This window comes from Neopelma chrysocephalum, unplaced genomic scaffold (genome assembly GCF_003984885.1).
Source record: "Neopelma chrysocephalum unplaced genomic scaffold, ASM398488v2 Primary Assembly neopelma1_77, whole genome shotgun sequence".
In the NCBI taxonomy this organism is placed as follows: Eukaryota; Metazoa; Chordata; class Aves; order Passeriformes; family Pipridae; genus Neopelma; species Neopelma chrysocephalum.
The window spans coordinates 1,241,660-1,265,478 of NW_020897738.1; the positions used below are offsets into that span (position 1 = coordinate 1,241,660).

At 55.3% G+C, this 23,819-nt stretch overlaps 1 protein-coding gene across 2 annotated transcripts in view; it reads right to left on the reverse strand.

Moving 5' to 3' along the window:
- SEZ6L (seizure related 6 homolog like) overlaps nucleotides 1-14,917 on the reverse strand; it is a 37,730-nt gene extending 22,813 nt beyond the window's left edge. For both annotated transcript variants that reach the window (XM_027689504.1, XM_027689503.1), the window contains exon 1: nucleotides 14,764-14,917. In XM_027689504.1, the coding sequence (XP_027545305.1) occupies nucleotides 14,764-14,833 (70 nt within the window). In that variant the 5' untranslated portion in view covers nucleotides 14,834-14,917. The remainder of the gene's footprint in view (nucleotides 1-14,763) is intronic.
- Between the last annotated feature and the right edge of the window lie 8,902 nt (nucleotides 14,918-23,819).

Here is a 23,819-nt window from a genome sequence, read left to right on the forward strand (position 1 = left end):
AAAATTAAATGGGTTCCTAAAGAGAGAGTATATTTAGCTACAAAACCCCGTTCTAGTCAGCTCTCTGCAGCTAAAATAATTAATCTCCCATCACTGTTAAGACGTAGCGGAGCAGATCTGAAGAAGCGAGTGCCGGGATTAACTCTTCGGGAGCAGCTCATGCTCTGCTCATGCTGTGACACCACAGGGATTCCTGGGGGCTCCTGCCTGGCTGGGCTCTGCTCAGCTGTGTCCTTGCCACGCTGGTGCCTCTCGGTGCCAGTGCTGCACAAGCCAAGGTGTTGGCAGGGGTGCTCTGCCCTGGCGCTGCCTCTGGGGTGGTGGAGGGGACCCGGAAGCGATACAGGAGCCCCGACAGGGATGCAAGAGCACTGGCAGGGATGCAGGAACCCTGGCAGAGATGCAGCCCAGGTTTCAGCAGCTCTGCTGTGGGCAGGGCATTGCTCACAGGGAATGAGCCAGGACCCTCTGTGCTTTCAGCCCCGACCACAGAGCCACGGCAGTTCCTGCCGCCTGGGACCCATCTGGGCAGGCTGGGGAGGTTGGAATGCCGTGGCAAGAAGGGCTTTACCTCTAAGGACTCCTCTCCCTGACACACTGATGTCCTCAAGCTCCAAGGAGCCAGGGGTTCTGTGGGAGCGTGGGCAACACACTCGTGTCCCTTTCTACCCTGCCTTGGCCAAGCACATGCCAGGTGAGGGTGAAGAGCCCAGGCAACCCACTGGACACCCCAGAATTGCATAAGCTCTCATCCATTGGGTTCAGTCAAACTCCCTGCCCCTGGGGACACTGGAAAGCAATTACTGGATACACAGCCCTAAAACATCTGGACAGAAAAAGTTTAGTCTGATTATAGTCGCTGACTGTTTCTCTGCCTGGCCATAAATCATTCATGGACTCACTTCCAGGCAGTCACATCCATGCAATATCCGACTATTCAAAACCTCCCCTGTTGTCATACCTGTCTGCAGTGTGTTCACAGTTTGGTTGGTTTTGATTTCCACTCCAGAAGTGGAGATATGAGATGACAACGTGATGTTAGAGATGCGGGTGACCAGAGCAGCGTCACTGCCCGGTGCTCCCTGGGCTGGGGCAGCCGGAGAATTTGGCTCCTGTCGGAGCTCACAGCACAGCTCCTGAGTGACTGCAGTGACGGGGGAGAGCTGAGCTGCCTCTGCTCAATCTGTTTGGCAGCTCTTTATATTTCTTTCACAGGATGTAACAGGAATCACAGCGTGGCTCCAGTCCAGGCTCCTGAGAGAGCAGCAGACACTGGCAGCACCCCGGGGTGCATCACTGCCTTCCCTGTAGCAGCAGGGCAGGACATGGCTGGCACCGCTGCTGCCCTTGCCTGCTCTCCTCCGTGGGTTTTTCCAGGGGGACTCCAAAAGATTGTTTTTGTAGTACCCCAAAAGTTGCCCTGGGGCATCTCAGGGCAGGATTTGAAGCCCACCAGGTCCTGCCCTTCTTCCTGGGTTGCAGAGGTGTCTTAGAGTGATGAGGATGGCATGGATGACATCTGGCACAGGGCACACAGGTGTTTTCTGCTCTCCCCATGGACCCAGACAGGTTGTTCCCAACACAGGGATGCAGCACCTGGGATCACACCATGCATAGGGGAGAGGTGGCTGAGCTGGAGCTGCTCAGGGTGAGGGACTGGGGACAGGGCTGGGGATTCTCGGTACTCCAGGCTGTGCCTCAGTCCACTGCAACACCCAGTCCATGCACAGCCTGATTCTCCCTCCCGAGGGACAGAGTGGGGTCTCAGCTCTGCCTGCTGGGACACTGTGTTGGGCCAGGCATCGAGGTCAGTGTGTCCTGATGATGGTCACAGTTTGCATCATCCCAAGGATCTGCTCTGGAGGGGAAATTTTTCCAGGCAATGCTTTTCTTTGCACTTTCTCCTCTTTGAGGCCATGCAGGAACCGTGCAGGAACCATAAAAGAACCAGTGCTGCCTGGTGCTGCCCGGTGCATGCTGGTGCCCTTGAAAAGACCCTGTTGCACTGCTCTGAAATGATGCAGCTCTAGTGCCTAATGACTCCTGACAGCTTGTGAACGGCCCCGCTGCCGGCAATCAGGAAGGCAGGGAAAGCGGAGGGTTACTGATGGTTGTGGTTATTACAGTTATTGGGCTCCATCGATTATGGGGACGGTCTGTGCTGCCGAGGCTGGCAGGAACTAGGGCACAGCCGGCGCTCTCTGTTCCCATTCCTGCACCACTGCCAGCCTCGTGTGCCCCGGCAGAGCTTGGAACTGCACGGGATGGCTGAGGGATGGGACGTGCTGGGCTCCCAAACAATGTTTCACAGCCTGGAGCAGTGCCAGCAGATGTGATCACAGAACCATAGAATCACAGAATGGTTTGGGTTGGGAGGGACCTTAAAGCTCATCCAGTTCCACCCCCTGCTGTGAGCAGGGACACTTTTCACTAGACCAAGTTGCCCCAAGCCTCGTCCAGCCTGGCCTTGATGCAGGTTGTCAGCCAGTCACCCCCTCCATTACTTAGTGTTTTCCTCCTAAAAAAGCAATAACCTGCACTTCATTGCTGGATCCTCATCATGTCAGGACAATTTGGGGTTTGGCAGCAGAGCAGCTCCCTGTGCCTATGGGCACATCCTGCTGCACAGATCTGTATGGGAACCACAGCTCCCACCATGCCCCTAGTGTCCAGAGCCTTCTTGCCAGGGATGTGCCTCTGCACTGGCTCATTCCTTCAGAAACTAACCCCTTTGCAGACAAGATTTGCCTGAAATTCGGTTTTTACCTTTTAAAAAAATTTTCTCACTAAAAATGGAGTTTTTCTGGGGGTGCAGAGCAGCAGTTTGGGGTTGGCACAAGCTTTACCCCCTTGCCCTGCCCCAGACCTTGGGACCGTACAGCCCACCCCAGGTCCATCCCTGCAGGGTCCTGGGCTGTTGCTGCTGCTCCTCAGCCCTCACCTCGTTTCCAGTGACACAGGTTTCTATATAATTAATTGTCAGCTGTATCAGCCATCAGTGATTTGTGTTTTAAAGATGGCCTGGCAGAACTAATTCCACTGCTGCACGACGCTGTGCTGGATGATGATAACCCATGTACAGCTTCTCCCACGGAGCCTCAAGACGAGCTGCTGCACTTTATTTTAATTAATACAGATAGCAAATATATTTTCATTAGCCATCAGGATGTCAGGGAAGGAGCACAGTCCTCCTGCATGGCAAGCAGCAGCTTCACTCTTGGGGTTGGGTGCAGCCCTGCTGAGTCCCCTGCCTGGCTCCAGCAACCTCTGCATCCCTCTGCATTCCTCCTCATCGATGTGCACCCACACAGCAATAGCTGGGCAGGCACAGGGCAGAGAGTTTCCTTCCAGCCCAGTATGAGTGGCATGATGCATCAAATCCTAAAACCCTACTTTGTGGCAGCAGCCCCCAAGGCTGGAGGTGCAGTGCCTGCAGTGGGAGCTCCCATCCAAAGCCTCTCCCAGGTCTCTCCTCCCTCTCCAGTGCAGGAGAACATGCAATTACAGAGCACATTCATAATTTCTGAAATTTAGAACAATTAAGCTGGCTCCCTGGTATTTCTGACGAAAGCAGCCCCTTGTTCCCTGAGGAAGTAACAGCCCTCCTTGACCTCTTCTCTATTATTCCGTTTGATTGATCTTGATTATATCAGAAAGGATAATGATAAGCTTTTGGGGGGTGCAAGTACATTGGGAACAAAGAGGTTGGGCGCTTTGCCCAGGACTGCTGGGGTGGTGACAGCTGTACCCAGCTAATGAGGCGTGGGACACCCCATCCTCTGCACCCAGTGTGGCTGCCAGGGCAGCACCAACACCCAGGACATCCCTGGATTCCCCAAAATGCAGAAAGGGAAGGCTAAAAGTGTGTCATAAACAAGCAAAGAGGATTTGGTCCTCCAGCTGGACTGTGGCCAGCAGCTGAAACTGTGTCTCTGCCTCTCCCACTCGCTGTAGGGAACTCCCCACCTGCATCAGAGCACCTGCCCAGCGTGGGGATGCATCACCTTCCCCTGTGCCCACGGGGATTTGTTGCCCCTCCACCGTGTTCCACCTTGGGAGCAAGCACAAGGATGCTGACAAGGGGCATGGAAACACGTGTCCCTTTTAAGGGACTGGGCAATATCACTTTCCTCTACTCCGCCCCAAAAAAATCCTCAGATAGAAAAATCGGAAACCCCACACACTCAAGTTACATCCTTGTTGTTCATTAATCACAGGTGGATTGAGCTAACTAAGAAAGCCCTAAAATGCCAGCTCTGGAGGCTCATTTCTACCCCCAGCTCTGCCTCAGAATGGGTGTGCTGGGGAGGACCTGGACCTGCTGGAGACCATCACACTTCCTAGTGGGCAGCTCTTTGGTTTTCCAGCTTTTCTACTCCCATCAAAGCAGCTTTGGCACCGTGTGACACCAGCAGTACCATGCTGGGAAGTGCCACTCTGGCTCAGGGAGCTGCATCGCTACACAAGCCTCTCCTGAGAGCTTTGATGTTGGAATCAGCATGAGGAGAGGGGCTGTGTCAGATGTTCCTTTTGTATTCCTGTAAAACACATGTGGTATCACTGGTGTCTGGGCACGTTTTCTGCTGATATTATCTTTGGCACACCCTGGTGAAGGGGAAAGGTGGTGAGAAAACACCCAACTCTTCTTCGCAGCAGGTAAAGAATCAGCTAATTATAAAACCCTGCTTGTCACTCGCCTTGGATAAGGGCTTTTTCACTGCTGCTATTGTTTATGTTCCTACAGGGTAACCGTAATTTTTAATGTCCTTTTGATAGCAGTGTAGTATGATTAAAAGAGGCATATCTGAGACATAAATCTGGTTTTAAACATTGCTGTTTTGACATGCAATATTGAACACTCAGGGATCAGGCTGAAGGGTCCTGGGCTTTCAACATGTATTTTCCATGAGAGAAGGCTCTGGCCTGTAGCTGGGGATGGTGCTGGGGGGCTGAGGAAGGAACTTTTGGAGCTAAACCCCTGTTTCAGAGGTGACTCTGACTCCGGGATCGTAGCCCTGACTTTAGGCAGGTTCCTGCCTCTGCCATTTGCTCAGGCTTCTTGTTTTGATCAAGGATGCAATGCTGTATAATTTAAGAAAGATTTTGCTCCTGAGGCCAGTTTGATGCATGTGGAGTGGAAATGTGGAAAAATACAGCCCTCCCCCATGGAAGTTTGATTGGATACCTGAGCCACTCCAAGAGATGTTTCAGTTTGTGCCTTTGGGTGACAATGTGCCCACCAGGAAAACGAGTCACAGTCACCCTGTGCCTCATCCTGCCAGCAGATGGGCTGGAGCCCCTCTGCTACTGAGCCAGGCTGGGAGAGCTGGGAGTGGTCAGCCTGGAGAAGAGAAGGCTCCAGGGAGACCTTAGAGCCTCTTCCAGTGCCTAAAGGGGCTCCAAGAGAGCTGGAGAGGGACTTTGGACAAGAGCCTGGAGTGACAGGACAAGAGGGAATGGCTTCCCGTTGCCAGAGGACAGGGTTAGATGGGATATTGAGAAATTCCTGGCAGTGAGGGTGGGGAGGTCCTGGCACAGGTTACCCAGAGAAGCTGTGGCTGCCCCAGTGTCCCAGGCCAGGTTGGATGGGTCTTGGAGCAACCTGGTCTAGTGGAAGGTGTCCCTGCCCATGGCAGGGGGTGGAATGAGATGATCTTTAAGGTCTCTTCCAACCCAAACCATTTCAGGATTCCATGCTTAGCTCCAGCAGAGCCATTCAGCCACATCAGATGGCTCCAAGGAAGCAGACTTGGGGGTTCTGCCTGGAACCACAGCTCAGCGGTGCTGGGGAACCAGCTGGGCTGCTGGAGGTGCAGCTTCCCTTTCCTTGCAGGCTCTAGATAAACCCCAACTAGAGGAATGGAACCCTTTTCGAATTTAGATGTTGTAAAAGACATTTTGCAGTGGAAAAACTGAAAAGCCCTGCCCCTGGGGAGCAGGCTGCAGCTGCAAGGGCTCTTGTTTTGCTGCACCCTTCCCTCCCTACCTTTGCTAATGAATTCCAAGAAAGCCTCGATGCATTCCTAAATGGGAACACAGCCTGTGTCCTTCACAGTCATCTCCACAACAAAGCCAGCCATCTCGCCGCTGGCAGCCACGGGCTCCTCTGTGAGCTGGAAACAAAAGCTGAAAAGGAGCCTTTCTAGTTGTGATTAGAAAGCTTGAAAAGTTTGGCTTTTACTTGATATTGCCTCACTGATTTCATCTCCGTGGCAGCTCTGAACCTCTAGGGGAGAGGAGAGCAGCTCAAGCCCCTCTCCAGACGACGAGCACGGATTCTGCTGTGTGAGATGCAGCTCCAAGGGCCCAGGAGGAGCAGGAATGGGAATATCTGTGCCTGTTAGGACGCTGCACTGGGTTTGAACGCTGAAAGCTGGTTTCCGTCCTTATGGAAGGAGCAGCACCATTGCCCAGCAGATGCCAGAGAGTTCGGCTCCCCCCAGGAGAGGACCATGGGCACCCGGAGCATCCCCACGATCCAAGGAAATCCCTGACCGCTGAAACCATCAGCACGCGAGTGACCCCAACGGTGCCAGTTATTGTCCCAAAGCCACAGCCACCCCCCACCCCCTCCGATCTGGGGGGAAGCAGAAATTCATCCCCCCAGGACACGCTGCCTCCATGGCTGCTCCAAGCGGGGGTGGGGGGGGTGGGGGGTGGGTGGTGGAGGTGGAGGGGGGGTCTGTGTTGGAGGGTGTGTGTGTGGGGGAGCTAAATTTAATTTTTTTTTTTTTAAAAGAATGCATGAGGAAGAGAAATTATTGGGGAAATTTTCTTGGGGGAAAATTCTGGCACAAACTGCAATACCTCAGCGCAGGCTGGGGACTGAGTCTTGGATAAAAATAAAGCAGGAGGCGGCAGCACCTTCCCAATGACATTCGCTTCCATTCATCTCCCGCTGCCGCCAGCGTGCACAGGCATTAGGAGTTACGTTTTCCTTCACTATTTCTCAAATATATTTATGCTGGGAGATGTTTGTGGAGGTACATCGTGTGCCTGGGGCAGAGGATTAATTCCAAACTGTCACCTCGCTTTTTGATGGGTTTGTAAATTCTGCACTGTTGATTTGCACTCGCAGTAAATTGATAAAATCCTCTTTCCAAAAACCTAATTCACCATTTAGAGCTCACCAGGGTTTTAGACCTCATTGGCTCACATATTTATGTAAATATAGTGTCCAGCAGCAGTTTAAAAACTGCTGCGTGGATAATAGGGATGGATGATAAGGAGTGGAGGGAGACATGTTGTCTGGTGGGGGCTGTGTACCCTGGAAAGGAGCTTTTCCTTGTCTTGGGGCCCCAGATTTTGGGGTGGCTTTGCAGTGGGTGGCTGCTTTGGAAAGTGTTGCCCCAGGATCTTTCCCCTCTGCCCCAGAGCTGATTAACCCCAACAACATTGGGAATGGTCTGAAGTCTTTAAGGATGTTCTCAGGACATTGGACATGTCCATGAGGACATTGCTAAGCTGTGTCTGCAGAGCTCCTGTGGCGGGAGGGGATGTGCTGGTGTACTGGGTGCACTGGGAGCTCTTAGGGCTCATGCCAGAGTGGTCTGTCAATTTAGGGACTTCGTATCTTTGCAAATGGAAGTTCAGGACTGTCAGGAGTAGCCTGGTTTTTTACTGAAATTGCACTCAAATCAGTGTCAGGAGATGCAAACCCTGTTTCTGCAGATCACTGTGCAGCCCCATCATCATGGAAGAGATGCAGGGTGGCAGAGGGGACATCAGAAGTGATGTCCTCAATATTGTCCCCCAGCCACCACTCTACCCGAGATGAAGCATCTCATCCACAAAATGTTGCCATGCTCCATTAATCCACCCTAAAAAGTCAGATGGAGATTCTCTCTTGAATTTTAAATATTTTCAGCCATTCTGACTAGCTCTGAAATTGCCCTGAATTGACCGGTTTCCAGAACATTCCCTCACTCCCCCTGTTATTCCTGTGCCTGCCTGCCCACTCCTGCCTGCTGTGCCAGGTCCCTGCAGTGGTGCCCTTGACCATGGGCTGGAGCACGTCACCGAATGTCCCCTGGCAGCCCCAGGGACCAGGTTTGCTGCCCCTTCCCCGGGGTCACCCTGCAGTGCCGCCCTCCCAAGGACACTCCTGGCCCCTCGGCTCCTGGTTTTGGCACATCACACACCGCTGTGCAAGACAGCGAGACGGACCGAGACGTGAGAATCCTTCTTGCCGAGCAGATGACGCTGCTCCGGGATCCACCCCACAGTTATCCCTTCTGTCGTGCTTCAGTTTTTGGATGCCTTTGCATTTGGCACCAAATTTCCTTCCCAGACTAAAGCTTTGCACTTGGAATCGTGCCTTCGGAGCTGGGCTGAGTGGCCAGGCTGCTCATACGATCCCTCCTCTCTGCCAGAACTTGGATTTCGCTTCCATGAAGTCTCCTCGCACCTTCCTGCCGCAGCCATCTGTCCTGGGGTGCTTTGCCCTCACTCCTAGGAGGGAACACAGAGCCAAACCCCTGGGAGCAGTCTGCCAGGCTCTCTGGGGGTTGAACACCTACTGCAGGAATGGGATCCTGGGGTTGGAAAAAGGGAGAAAGGTCTGGATAACTCTGTGCTTAACCTTGCAGACCTGGGAATCCAGGCAGAGCCTCCTCACTTTGTGTCAGGAAAGCGCCAGGCTCAGCCAGCGCTCAGGGTTGGTCAGCTGCTCTCCTGGCCTCTTCCCAGGGAAAGGAAAAGGAGGAAAAGGAATAAAAAAAGAGATGGCTGAGTCGGGGCTGTGCTCTGGGAGCATGCCAGCCACAGCTGCACCACCAACAGGAGCTCCAGCAAGCAAAAAGAGGGAACAGAAGGGAAAGCAGCTCCTCAGCACCTCAGGAACACCGTCCCCCCCGAGCAAAGGTTGGGAACAGCATTACGTCCATGTACCCACAGCCCTGAGCCCCCTGGCACCACAGAACAGAGCAGTGCAGCAGAGGATCCCCATTCCAGGGGGCTGTCGCTCCCCTCTCCACCCCTGTGGATGGATTTGCATGCCCCTGTTCACTCCCCATGGGCTCTGGCTGCAGCCAGGACCAGGACACTCATCTGGATCCCTGAGTTACAGCTCAGTGCAGCTCCCACAGCTGTGACAGTGTGACACTAAATCCCAGCAGCACGCTTCAAAGGGCTTGTTATCCTACATCCATGTCATCTAAGGAGGACACAGGGCCAGGAATAATATCTTCTCAAAAGCACCATTGGAGCTCCCTGCGAGCTGAGCCCCACTTTTACAGCTCCTGGAAGTTCTTTCCTGACATCACCTGTTTTTTGGGGGTCCAGGGGCTGCCAGGGGGCCCCGAGCTGTGCCAGGACCCAGGCACTGGCCATGGCTGCTCAAGCATCCCCTGGGCATAGGGATCCAAGCCAGAGATAACCAAGGCTTGCATTTGGGTATGAGCCAATGCCATGGGCTGTAATGGAAATCCACAACATGTAACTCTCCAGTATGGAAAATGAGTCTCCCTTGCTCCCAGCTTTGCCCCTTCAATCCCAGGCTCCAGTTAGCTCCTCCAACTGCCCAGCTCCATGGATCACCTCTGATTTTTGAAATCCTTATGGATGAAGTCTGAAACACAACAGAGCTGAGTGAAAAGAGGGTCACTGCAAGCATTGTAAGTTCATTTATTTCCCTTCTTCACCTTCTCAGTGGTGCAGGTGACCCTGAAGATGTTCTGGGTTGGCACTGGAGGGATGCTGGGTGCCCACCAAAGCTGCTCCACCCTCACACAGGAGACAGTCCTGGGGTTCCTTCCATGGGAGACAGTTCTTCATGAACTTCCCAGTGTGGGTCCTTCCCACAGGCTGCAATCCTCCAGGAACTGCTCCACTATGGATCCCTGCCACAGGGTCACTCCTTCAGGAATAGGCTGCTCTGGCGTGGGTCTCCCAGGGCGTCACAAGTCCTGCCAGCAAACCTGTTCCAGCATGGGCCTCCCATGGGGTCCCTCCTCCGGTATAGGGTCCTCCATGGGCTGCAGGTGGATCTCTGCTGCCCTGTGGACCCCCACTGGCTGCAGGGGCAGAGCTGTCTCACCATGGGCTGCGCCACGGGCAGCGGCAGCACCTCCTCATCCTCCTCCTTCACTGACCTTGGTACCTGCAGGGCTCTTCCTCTCACATATTCTCACTCCTCTCTGTGGTTGCCTTTTCCATTTTGCAGGTATTTTTATCCATGGATAGAGCAGGATGTGGATAGAGCAGGATGCGGATAGAACGGAACCGGCCCCATGGGACAGAGCGAGAACATCCTTAACAACTTGTCTGTTAACAAGCTGTGAAAGGAGACAGACAGCCAGGAGCTGGCGGCCTGTCCCTGGAATGAAGGACACCTTCCTTCCCTGAGCACCTCAGCGGGAATGACTCCAGCTGCAAAGTCTTTCTCTCTTCTCCCGGCTCGTGCAGGCTGAGTTACCTGACACTGCATTGGACCTGGGGCTGCAGCGAGAGCTGCTGAGGCACCAGCACCATGCGGACCTGCTCCCTGCATCCCATCAATCCAGCATTGCTCACGTGTGCATCAGCAGAAAAAGTGATCCTGTGAAGCAGGTCCTTTTGGGGAGGGCTCTGGAAAGTGCAGAATAGAGCTACGAGCAGCAGCTGAAGGAGCCAAACCCTCCCTCCCCCCGGACAGCCCCCCCGAGCCTTTGCTCTATTCTTTGCCCCCTGTTTTGGGGGGCACCAGTTGGGGGGTGGTGTGTCCCCATCCCCACTGCCGGGGCTGGCACCAGCTGCACCCCAAGGTTTCTCTTGGCTTTGAGCCCCTGTGCTGCCCCACGAACGAAGAGGCGTGGCCGGGTATTGCCCACGGCCCCCACACTCCACATTGGTGTGGTTCATCCTGGTGCTCACCCCACTCAAGCCCTGATGGGGTCAGGGGGCTGGGTACTGTCGAGGTGCCAGTGTCCCCCTACACATCCAGTGGGTGATCCCCCACAGAGCTGTGGGTCCACAGCAGGGATGGACACATCCCCATCTTACAGAGAGAGCACCCTGTGCCTGGCAAACCAAGTGGTTAAAGCTACAAAACTCTTAGCACTGAATTCAGCAATTTCATACCCCTGACAAGAGCGTAAATCCATCCTGATGGACTGGAAAATTGGAAAGCCAGTGCTCACGCAGTGTTTCCTATAGACATCTCTGAGCTCCTGAAAGATGCACTCAGTGGCAGGCCCCAGTTCCAGCCGTGTCGCCCTCGTCATGCTAATTAAAATAGAGCCTGTGTTTTGTAACAGGATTTCCTTGGAGTGTATTTTACTGTTCAGTAACCACTTTCAAATATTTGAAAAATAAAATCGCATCAAGTAAATAACTTTTGGATTGTCACAGAAGGTTAGTCTGGTTTGAGTTTTTTTGTGCCCAAAGCCCACTGGAAGCAGCTGCACTCATCACAGTGACAGAGGATGGAAAATACATGGATTTCTGAGGCTGCTTGTAGTCCAAATCAAAAGCTGCATCTTATTTAATCATACAAAGCTCATTTCATTAAAAAAACAACTGTTTGTACAGAATGGGATAACAAAGCACCCCGGTGCTTGGCACTGAGCACGGAACATCCCTGCCTGCTGGCAGGATGGGCCATACTCACACCTGCTGATTTTGATGCCCACGTTACCTGTCCAGCAATGCCCTGACACCCCTCTGCCTCATCTGTGACGTACTATCCATTAGCTTCCAAACCCAGCGCAATCTGACTTCCAAGGGCTGGATCACACACTAATTTGTTCCGCACTTCCCTTTTTACATGGTTTGCGTTTCCAAGACCTCTGCCTGGCATTCTGGACGCCAAGGGAGCACACTCAGCTGAATCGGTGCGGCCTGCCTCCTCAGCCCCAAATCCTGGTACAGATCCCTCAGGGACAAAGTTAAAAATGTACAGAAAGAAATGTCTGTGACACTGTGACATCCAGAAAGCTACACTTAAAATGGCATCTTTGTATATTCATAATGGCAAGAAATACGGGAGAAGCAGAAGGCTAAGAGAGACTAATTTCATTTGCTCCTGGTCCAGGCTCTCCCTGTCCTTTCTGCCAAGGAGGAGAGAAGGAAGAGGAGCCATTTGCCATGGCCTCTGATAGCTCTCCATCAGGCAAGCCCCATTCCCGTTATCTCCGGCCGCAGAGCCCGCGGGCAGCCTGGCTCTGTGCCGTTATCTCGTTGCTCGGGGTGCTGCCGCGAGAGCTCACCGTGCACTTGTTGCAGCCCTTGCCGAGTTCACGCTCAGTTTTCCTTCCTGCTGGACACACCTGATTCTCTGGAAACAGCCTCCCGTGGTGCTGCGCTCACCACAGAGCCAAAGGAATCTCTGTGCCTTGCTGCTGCACTGTGACAGCCAGCCTGGGGGTGCCCAAACCCCTCGGAGAAGGGAGGGCACAGATCACGAGGCTACAGAGGAGCCCAAAGCTCAGCACCCCTGGCTGCATTTCTGCTCCCGGCACCGCAGCCTCGGGCAGGGTTTGCTGGTCTCGTCACAGCCTCTAGTGGACACCCTAAACGGGGTACATTTAGAAATCCTAGATGTCCCAGGGGTCCCACTGTACCCCTGCCATCCCCAGTGACCAGAGTTTGCCAGGAGTCAGTCCCAGCCTGAGCCTGCATGGGCAGCACGGGTCGCATTACCCTCTCTGCCCACAGCTGCCCACACGCCCCGTGTTTGCCCTCTGCATCATTTCACGGTGCTAAACAAATACCCCCGCTGGTGACCGTGCTCCCTGCACGCCACTGCTCCCTGCACGCTGCTGCCCGGAGCCTCCTGGCACAAGTCCCTGCGGAGAGACGTGCCTGTCTTGCCTGTTCCGCTCTGTGCCGGTGGGTGGGTGCGAGCGGATGCCGAGAGGAGAGGAGAGGCTTTCACACCTCCTCTCTGGTGATCTAAATGGCTTCACCAGTGCAGAGCACCAAAAGCCACCAGCCGAGCACCCGATGGGTGCAAGTCATGTGAAATTGGTTGTTTCTTGAAAGCGTGAACTGAAAGAGCAGCAGATGGAGTACAGCAATCTGACTCTGCAGGGTCTGATCCTGCTCCCCCCCCCTAAGCTGGAGAACAGCATGGTTTGCTGGTCTGGGCCCTGACTGTGTCCCCCTCCACACAGATCAACAACCTTCCCAGGCATGGGCAGAGCTGCCACATCACTGCTGGCTCCAGGCTGTGTAGGCAGGAGTTGAGCTTTTACAGCAATAATTCACCAAACCTTGTAAAGGGTCAACAATTTATCAGCTCCCTCTCTGCCAAGGAAAGAGGAGTTCAGCACGCTGTGTTCTCCTATCCTTAGATTTACGGCAGATCATGCCAAATCCTGTTCCCAGGGAGCTGGGCTGCCTGCTGATGCTCCCAATGGGACTGGGGCAACTCTTCTGCCTCCAGCACATGAGGCAGTGTGGGAGCTGTGAGCCCCACACTGGGACTGTGCTTGCTGGATTTGTTTCCCAGCTCCCCCAGACCCTCCCCGAGGGGCTCAGGGACCATCACTGTGCTCACACAACCAACCAGCAGCTTAGACCAGAGTGTCTGTGTAACCAGAGGAGCGTGCCTCTCTGTGCCCCCATGCTGGAATAGGATGCCAGGACTGGCAGGGACTTTGAATCTGATTCCTCCACACATACATGCATGTCCATATGCAGAACACAAATCCATGCAGGTGAGAGAGAAATGCCATCCTCTATGCTCATTTCTGTCTTGCTGCCCAGAAAGGATGGATTCTGTAATACAATCCCTGTCTAGAGAGCTGGGTTTAAGGCCAAAAAGTCAAAGTCATTCAATGCAATCTGAACATGAGAACAGGGACCGAAGAGGGCAGGCAGCATTGCACAACACTCCTGACACCAGGAGCTGGTCGTCCTTGCTATAAACCCCCCATCAGCCCTGGAGGGCAGCCTCGGGCCCCGCACACACTGCAGCACTGGCAGACACCGGCCTCTCCCGTTCTCCCACTGAACAATCCGCCCTGGTAACCCCATCCGGACACACACCCAAGCCCAGCTGCCTCATCCCAGTACCCCACCAGTGCTGAGGGGCCGGATACAGGCACCACTTTTGTCATGTTTAAGCCCCACGCGAGTTTGTGATGACTTTGCCAAGTCACCCGCGAGCACGTCCCGGAGCCTATTCTTAGGTCTGTCATCGCGGCAGTGGGAGCGGGAGCGGGTCTGCGTGGAAACGTGACACACGCGGAATGAACATGCAGCCCCTGGATAAACACACCCCCTCACGGCCACCCCCTGAAAGCCCGAGACGGTGGGACAGGAACACCGGTGGGGACTTGGCAGTGAGGGCTGGATGGACCCCGGGGGCTGGGGACACACAGAGGACTGGGGACACATCGGGTTTGCCTCCCTGCGGGAGGTAGGCGGAGGGTCCGGCACGGCTCCCGGGAGGCCGCGGCCCCTTTAGTGCTCGGTTCCCCGTTAGAACGCGGTTCCCGGAGCGGCCCCGCTCGGCCCGGGCGGCGGGAGCTGTCCGCCCCGCGGTGCTGAGCCTCCGCGTCCCGCCGGGCCCCGCGCCCGCCGCCGCTCCAGTGACGCTGCCGCTGCGCTCCCCCGCATTGCCAGAAGTTTCACCCCGGCCCGAGGAGCAGCAGAAGCTAGGGGTTCCCGGTCGAGGATGCCACGGCCAGTTCCAGCAGCCCCTCCCGGTCCGACTCCCCTCTCTCCGTCCCGGCTGCATCCCCCCGCCCCGGGCGGTGCCCACTCCCCGGAGCCGGGAGGCGCTGGGCCCCGGGGAGCCCCGCAGCCCCGGCCCGCTCCGCCCCGCTCCGCCCCGCTTACCTGGGCGCGGGGCCGCGGGGGTGCCGAGCAGCAGCAGGGCGAGCAGGCAGAGCCCGCGGGGCCCCGGCATCCTGCGGCGGGCGCGGCGGAGCCTCCGCGCCGGGGCGAGCTGGGCGAGCCGAGTCGAGCCGAGCCGAGCCGAGCTGAACGGAGCGGGGCCGCGTCGATCCGAGCCGAGCGGAGCCGCGCCGCGCCGAGCGGGGCCGGGCCGGGGCGGGGGCGGGCGCTGCCGCCGAAGCGGAGCCGGCGCGGGGGCGCGGGCGCGGCGGAGGGCGGACTGGAGCGGAGCGGCGCGGAGAGGAGCGGAGCGGAGCGGAGCGAGCGGCGGGGGAGGGCGCCGGCGGCCGCCCCGGCCCCCGCGCAGCGCCGATCGCTCCGGCCCCGCCCGCAGCCCCCCCGCCGCTCGCCCCAGCCCCACCGACCCGCTGTGCTTCCCGGGGACGGTTCCCCACAGCATCCTCGGTCACACGGTTCCCCCGTGGTTTCCTGCATGCCCCCCGCCTCCCCCCTGGTTCCAAGAGCCCCAGAACCCCTCTAACCTGGGCAGTGCTCCCTACTGCAGGCCCCCACTCAGCCTGTGCCCAGTCTCTTGTATGGTCTCACTGCCCCTTGTCCCCAAGCCCCCCATAGCATCTCAAGCCCCTCTCAGCATCCCAACTCTGCTCAGCACCCAAAACCCCCCTCAGCACCCAGAGCTCCTCTCACCTCTCTCCTCAAGCCAAGACGTACCCCCATTCCCTGCCCTCTGACTCCCCAAAAGCAGACTGTGAGTAGGGCAGTGGTGCTATGGGAAGGCTGATACAGGCCCCATGGCCCCCCTGGGGGGGATGCACTGAGGTCTGGTCGTGCTGCTAGTGCCAGCCAAGTCTGACTTGGAGAGATTTGCATCTGCCTGGTCTTAGTGGGGCAGGGGCTCTAGGTATACAAGAGCTCACAGTTTATGGATGTTGCTCAGGGTCCCCTGTAATGTGGGAGTGGCACTGTGGCCGTGGGTGAGCACTGGAATATCCTCAGTCCTGCGGCAAAAGAAACAGCACACAGAGTCCCTGCTCAGCACCTGGCCCTGGAGCTCCACAACCTCCTTGCCTATGAGGGGACCGTGGGCTTGACCATGGGGCCCTCTGCCCAGTCTGGTCCTGCCTGTCCTCCTACCCAGGCCACCAGTAGCTGCTGTGAGCCCAGGGCTCCCAGCAGGCCCCTCCTGAGTCCATCAGGGCACACGGTGTAATTACACCGACTTTGATAAGAACAGAAACGGAGGCTTCGTTCTCTTGAAATCCCAAATCCTGCCCTGAAATGTTTACTGTAAACCACCTCCCAGTGAGAGCTGCCTGGTCCTCCCGGCCTCTACGCCTGTCAAGTCAGATAGCCAGGACAATGTCACAAAGCACGACACGAGTGTCAAACAGCACGAGACAGAGCGCAGTCTCTCCCCCAAACAGCCACTTTGTTGATGCTGCCATCTGAGAAGTCCCTGTTACCTTTGGGAGAGCAATTACACTGATCCCGTTACCTCAGCAACAACCATCACACACTGGTGTCACTACCAATGCCACCACGCAGAACACATCAAGTCAAGGAACTGTCCAAACACGGAGACTGATCCTGCCGCCGTTTTCCCTTCTGGGCTTTGCTGAGCTCCTTTCTCCACCGATGCCGCTGGGAGTGGAGGCAGCAGCCCGGGGATGCTGGGGAGCGGGCAGAGGGTCATTTGCATTCCCAGTGTCACTGTGAGCCACAGCCAGCTGGGAGCAGTTGGGCAGCAGGCGCAAGAAGGACAAAATGAGGAAGAGAGAGAAATCACTGAGAGGTGCAGAGTGTTATTTAACACTGTCATTTTCATATCCAAGTGGGACTCGCCTGCTCAGAGGTTTAATTTGGTTGAACAAAGCTATCTGTGGCAGAGCGAGCGCAGCCTGCTCTGCTCCCCCCCGACTCCAGCCCCGCTTCTCTCCCAACCTGACATTATTAAAGATAAAAGTTGTCTATCATTTAGCAGTTCTCCTTGAGTGATTTTTATTGTGCTCATCTGCATTGTAGTAAACTCCTAAGATAGCCAGATAACAACAGCAGTGCCATGGAAACAGGCAGGAAAAGAGACCAAACGCTGTATTTGTGATGCAGAAATGCCCACGAAGTGGCAAAAGTTGTTAATGTTGGAGAGGGAATGGTGAGGCTTGAGCCTCAGCTCCTCAGCCAGGTTTAGGGAGTGCAGACAGGCCCAGCTCCCACAAAACAGCACCTTATGATTCCAAGGCATCACATCTGGGGAAAGGAACCCTTTGCTGGGAGTGGTGTCGCTTAGTGAGCCCGGGGGTTTTCAGCAATACTGGGGTCACCTTGTCCCTCCAACCCTTTGCTGCAGACTCGAGTGAGCTGAGAGGCGGAGTGCATGGGGGGAGACGGGCTGGGATGAACTGCGGGATACACCATGGGATGCACTCCCCAGAGTGCATCCAAATTATTGGAATAATTTCCCTCTCACAGCCACCACTGAGGCCTAATGGCCTGTGAAATTTCAACCTGAGAAACAGCGGTGATGTGTGCGGCGGGAGAGCCAGCAGCCTCAGTGCTCCCAGGGTCACTGTGCTCCTGCTGCTCCCGGAAATATCAGGGCCCTCCGGCCTGCAGGTGGGACCTGTCATCCTGAACCCCCTCCAGCTGGACCAGCCCTTCCAGTATTGTGTCTGGCTGTGCAGCACCGTGAAGCACCGAGCACCATTGCCCGTCGGTGAGTGCACAGCCTGGCTCCGTACTGCGAGTGGTGCTGACAAAAGTGGGTGAGACATGGCTTCTCAAGCTCCTTCAGCAGCACTCAGGGCTGGACATGTTTGCAAGGTCAGAGAGCTGAGGTATTCCAAGGAAATAAGAGAAACATCTCCTGAGGCCACTTTATGGGCATTGCTCTAATTAGTGCCGTGTTCATTGGCCGTTACCTCAGACCTTTGATTAACAGTGAAGAAAATCAATAACTGCTCTAAAATTTCAGATAAGTTTCGCAGCTAATTTTAATTTCACATTTTAATCTTGTATTAATGTCAATCTTAATTACCATAATTAAGTCAGATGTGACTTAGCAAGAGCAGCTTGAAGATAAGACATTAAAGGCAGACGGTGCCTTTCTGCTGAGCAGGCGAGTGCTGCTCACCATGGTTTGGATTGCGGCTGGTGCCGGTGAGCCAGGGGATCCCTCAGGGAGCACAGGGCACCTGCTTCCCTATCCCTCCGAGTGTCCCCAGTCTTGCCTGGTTCTGTGTCTTGGATCTGCCCCCTGCACTGCCAGTGCAACCCTGAAGCCTCTCATTTCTGCTTTGCCCCTGTTCCAGGTGCCTGAGCCTCCAGCCACCTCACACCGCTGCTCCTCAGCACTCAGGAGTGCAGGGAGGTGACAGCCCCACTGAGCTGGCCCTGTCTGTGCTCCACTTGTCAAGGCTGCTGAGATCCATGAGATCCAAACTGCCCAGAAAATCAATCTCTCATTTATTTTCGTGACGGTGATGCAGCAGCCCGGTGCTGCTGCGTTTGCTCTGCAGTTGTGCCTATTGATCGCCGCCCACTCTGAGCTCCCTGCACTCGTGGGGCAGGAGCAGCACTGCCAGGGGCTCTGTCCAACCTGGCCATCACCTCCGGAGCCCTCGGACACATCTGACCTGTGGGAAGCATCCCAAATCCTGCATCCCACATCCTGACCCTGCATCCCCACAGCTGCTGCCCCCCACAGCAGAGCAGGGCAGTCCCAACGGGGAGATGGGGACAGAGGTGCTGGGAGGACAGACCCCACCAGGGTACATCCATGACTCCTGGCTCCAGACCCAAAACATGCAGGGGATTCTGTTGAGGATCACAGGAAGGTACAGCTGTTTTGTGGGGGTCCTGTGAGGGCACACAGGGCAGATATGGGGTGCCAGGTTTCTGACCCCAAAAGCCCTCTGTGCACATAGGGGACCAACCTCCTCCCTGCAGCTTTCTTGGGAAGCTTTCAGCCCTCCTCCACTGTGCCCGGGGGAGCTTCAATGGCAGAAGGAAGCGGAAAAATAACCTCAGCTTTAGACTTGGAAGCTGAGGTCTCCCATAGCGCAGCTGAAAGGAGCCATCCCCAGGCTCCACTGGCTGAGGGCATCACTGGTGAGTGGCAATATTGTCCCAGGGCAGAAAAGGCCTTTGTTCCTCTGAGATGGCAGAGCCACTCCAGCCTTTGGCTTTGGGAGCTGGCTGCCTCCCTGCTCTGCCTTCCAAACACGGTGCTGAATGGGGGGTTTGAGCCAGAGGCCAGGCTGGGATCCAGCCCCTTTGAGCAAGTGCCGGCAGGCACAGCTGGGGGCCCGCTCAGGAGGGAAGTCCTTGTTCCTTGTCAACAGAAGAAGACTTTGCATGGCTCAGAAATAGGCTCCCTATTGCCCACTGGGGTTTGGAGGGGACTGAGGGAAACAAACCTGCTGAAAGGATGGCAGGCAGTGGCGTCCCTGTGGAGCGGGAGGGAAGGGACCCACGGGCAGCCTGCCTGGGGTGCTGGGTGGCCTGACCCCTGTGCTGCCCTTGGCCAAGCACCTGGCCAGGGCTGGGGGCTGTGACCCCCAGCATCACCTCTGCACTCCATCAGTGTCCCTCAGTGATGCAACGTCCCTGTGTGGGCCATTGGCCACAGCACAGCTTCGCAGAGTCCCTGTGTCACATCCCAGGGAGCCATCCCATCATGGAACAAAGGCTTTCACCCTGCAAAAGGGATGAAGCCTGCAAGCACCTACTTGAGCCCGTGACACCTTAATTCCCCAACCATAAATCAGGACATTGTTTTATCCTCTATGCATAATTCATAATTCAGAGCTTAATTAGCTAAAGCTCCTTGTGGCAGTGCCCGGAGAGGCTCCCACCAGCTCCAGGCACTTCAGCTCTTCCAGCTGCTCCAATCCATGGCTGCTGGGCTCTTTCCCAAGGCAACAGTGCTGCACTGGTTGCCATATCCATATCTCACTGTTGTGCTGTGCTGTGCTGTCCAACATCTTTTAAAGACTTTTTAATTGTGATTTTCAGTTTTTCGCTCAGTCAGGATTTGCATCAGGCAAAGCCGGTGGGAGCAGCCAACGGTTGAGCTTCACGGTCGAGCTCCACGGCCCCCCTAGACTGACCATCCCCACAACAGCCAGAGAAATCTGCCTTCCACACAGTGCTGGCTGCTGGAAAATACCTGCTCTGGGGAGATTTTCCTACCTTGTCCTCCATTCTCTCCATCCTTTGCAGAATCGGTATTTCTGCCAGGACACTGCTGGCATTTACTCATCGCATCCCAAATACAAATTGCAGGAGAAGTTACTCTGCACCCAACACTGATACAAAAAATGGCATTTGTAAATCCAAGAGTGCACAGATCTGTTGTCCTCTTTGGCAATTTTCCTTGAGGAATAACAAGCAGTTTTTATGAAGTGAGGTAGAGTGCAGCATGACTATAGTGCTATCCCACTGCCTCTGGAAAAAGGGATTTCTTTGCATTAATCTACACTTACTATAACCTACTAATTGTCTCCAGAAAGATGTCCTAACTTTCTCACTCACACCAATGTCTCCCCATGTGTTTTGGGGTCCCCTGACCCAGGCAGGAGGGCACAGCACCAGTGCTCAGCACCCCAAGCTGGGCAGGAACACCTGGGGGGAAGACTGGGACAGGATAGGATGACCTGAGTGCAGCCTGCAGATGTTGACCCTCAACACAAACCATAGGTAAATATTTTTCATCCATCTGGCCCCAATAATTTCCCCATGGGAATCATAAAAGCAGTCTCGAAGGAGCTGATGCAATCAGCATCCCTCGGTGAGGCTGATTGGGAATAATCCCTGAGATGCTGGTGAGACTGGAGCAGCAATGATGGGTGGGAAGGGGAAGGAACAGGGAAATAAGGGAAAAGAAGGAAAGCACAGATTACAACTGGCATCAGTAACCATGGCATTGTGAAACCCAGATTTTGTCCAACAGCTGATTGTAATCTTTGAGGAGATGATGCATTTGATGGAGGGAGGTATCTGATCACTGTCGTAGGTTGTTGTGATGTATTTGATGTGGCATCAGGCACCATTCTCACAGAATCAGCGTGATGCTGTATCAGTGCAGCACATCTTAAGTGGGCTGTGAACTGGCTCATTGACAGATCTTGGAGAACAGACAGATGAGGAGGAATCATCTTCACAAGGAAGAATTATTAATGAGTCTGTTCAGCTCTGGCACTCAGCACTGTGACAGCTTCACGTTGTCACGGTCTGCAGGTAAATACCAAATCCCTGGTGATTGCTGTACAAGCAGGAGATCAGGGCTGGTTAACGGGAGCGGGGACGTGCAGCCACATGGCACAACCCAGATCACAGCGCAAGTGAATTATTAAACAAGATGCAGTCCAGCCACTCAGATTAACTCATTTCTGTGCCAAGAAACAGAGGGACTTGGGGGTCCCAGAGACTGCAGTATCCCTCAGCAGCGGTTGAAGCAGGAGGCATCACTCAGGTCAGAGAAACCTCCTGCAGCTGGAGCAGGGAGTGGTGCTTTTCTTCCCCATGGCACTGCAGAGACACTGGCAGCCCCACAGAGCACACTCCTGATGGGGTCTGTGGCTTGGCCAGCAATGCCATGGGCCAGCAGCATCATACCTGCTCCTCTGTTGCTTTGGGCATCACCCAGAGACCAACACCCACGAACTGGGTGACACAGGGAGCAGGACAGTGGCACTAACTCCGTCTGTGCCTTTCTGGGGAGGTGGTAGCCCCCTCCTAATCCACCTGTGGGTCCTCCCCAGTGCCCTAGGGCTGGTTTTCTCTGCAGAGGATGGTTGATCTCTTTGTGGGGGGAAAAGGGATTTGTACTAAAGCTCTTTGCATGAAAAAATAAAATCCATACTGTGCTGCTTTGCTCTGCCCCGGCTCCCAAGCTGTGATGTTTCATTGATTAGCTTGTAAGAGCTTGGAGCAGAGCCCGTGCTTTGCTGGGAGCATTTCCGCAGCTCCCGCAGGTGGAAAGCCATTAACCGCCTCCAGCCTCTTCTCTCCACCTCCAGCCTCGTCCCTCCACCTCCCGAGTGCCTTTGGGTGGACGCTTTGTAATTGTTTTAAGAGAAAAGCCCCTAAAACACACAGTCGCCACATGAGACTGGGGCACTCACACTCTGCCTTGGCCTGGGGGCTGGGGGTGTCCCAGGCACAGAGTCACCACTGGGGCAGAGCCACTGCCCAACCTGCAGCACTCTGAGCTCACATGGATACAGGAATATTTGTTCCCAGACATTTTAGCAAAATAACAACATTTCACTTATGCGGAGCAATTATGGAGGCTTGCTCAAAGATCCTGCTGCTGCATGTGTCAGTGTGATGAGGGGCTGGTAATAAAGCTCCCGGCACTCACTAAGTGCTGCCATATAAATGTCTCCTCTGGAATAACAGCGCTTTGGCTCCCAGCACCTGCTCACATCCTGTGGACAGGGATTTGTGGAGATGGAAGGTCTGGTGTTGGGTCCTGGTGCTTCATACGGTTGGTTACGGGATCCAGTGGCTCTTCCCGGATGGGCTTGTCCCTGGATGGCAGCCCCTGGGCTCTGTGCTCACGGCAGGATCCAGCCATGGCTCCTCACAGGGGATGCTCTGTGCAGATCCTAAGGATGGGCAGCAGCCCCACCACAGCAGCTCCGGCACCGCGCCACGGCAGCCAGTGGCCCCAGGCCCACTGACTTCCCTGTCTGCAGAGGAGCAGCACCTGGGGGACTCCACAGGGATCCAGGCACTACTCGGAGCCGCGGGAGGGAAACTGGGGGGGGAGGAGGAGGAGGAGCCAGGCTGGAAGCCACTTGTGTGGGGCCCTGGCAGGGCTTCAGCATCGCAGCGTGTGCGTGTGCGTTCGCACGGTGGGAGATGTAGCGCAAGCTGCCATGAGATTAGCAAATGTACTGCAAACACGAGCCATCCGGGAGGGAATCGCTCTCCAACCAACATGGCCCTCCATGCCTGCTTTGGGGGGCAGTGCTGCCCGTTCCCCGTGTCTTGCCTGCAGGCAGGCGGGGGCTTTTGGTGGGTGTTTGTGCGGGGATGTCCCTGGCTGGGAGCACCCGGCATTGTTCCCGGTGGCTCCAGCAGGTCTCAAGCAGCACCTGTGCCTCTCCGAAAGGACCTGACTCTCCATGGCACAGGGTCAGAGATGGCAGCCCTGGGCCTGCCCAGGTGCCGGCCCTGCAGAAACCGTTTCCAGTTGTAGCTAATTACTGTGCAAGGAAACTGAGCTGCTGCGTGTTGGCTGCATGACACAAGTGTGATCCATGGCAGCTCAGCTCCCTGTGGCCCCGGGGAGGTGCCCCTGGCCCTGTCCTGTCACCCGGAGATGGCACCAGAGCTCGGAGCTGCTCAGGCTGTGGCTCAGGCAGGGCTGGGAGCTGGGAAAGCAGGAAGGAACGTTGGCTGTGGGTTAAAGGAGGTCATGTTATTGCAGAGAGGACTGCTGAGCTCCCTGAGCAGCCACGGGGTTAATGGAATGAACCACAGAAATTTGTAAATCTTTCCTGAGCATCCAGGAGATCAGTTTTTGTTTTGTGTTTGGCCATAGAAGCAAATACTGCTCTACTCTCCCTGATCTGGCCATTGGGATGACTTAGTGAGGACTGGTTTTGATTTCCAAAGGGGTTTTATACACCTGGGAAAAGCTCCATGGGAGTAGGTGCTGCACCAGCCTCAGGTCCCTGCACGCTCAGTGGCCCTAAGCCCAGCATGTCCTAAGGCTGGAGGGACGTGGGACACACAGCCTGTCTGAGTGCAGTGAATTAACAACATCTTGGGGGATTTCAAATGGAAGAAGCCTCCTGACAGCTCACATGTGGGTCTAATAATTTACTATAACTGCTTTTATGGCAGACCGTAAAAAATCTAAAATAAGTCTGGGAATTGTCAGAGAATCCCACACGGAGCTGAATTTCTGCATAATCACAGTTTTTAGGCTCCAGTGCCTTCCTCTGGAAACTCTGAGGTGTTCAACAGGCTCCCTCGGTCCTGATGACGAGTAGGTGATGGACGGGGTCACTGAAGGAGATCTCCAG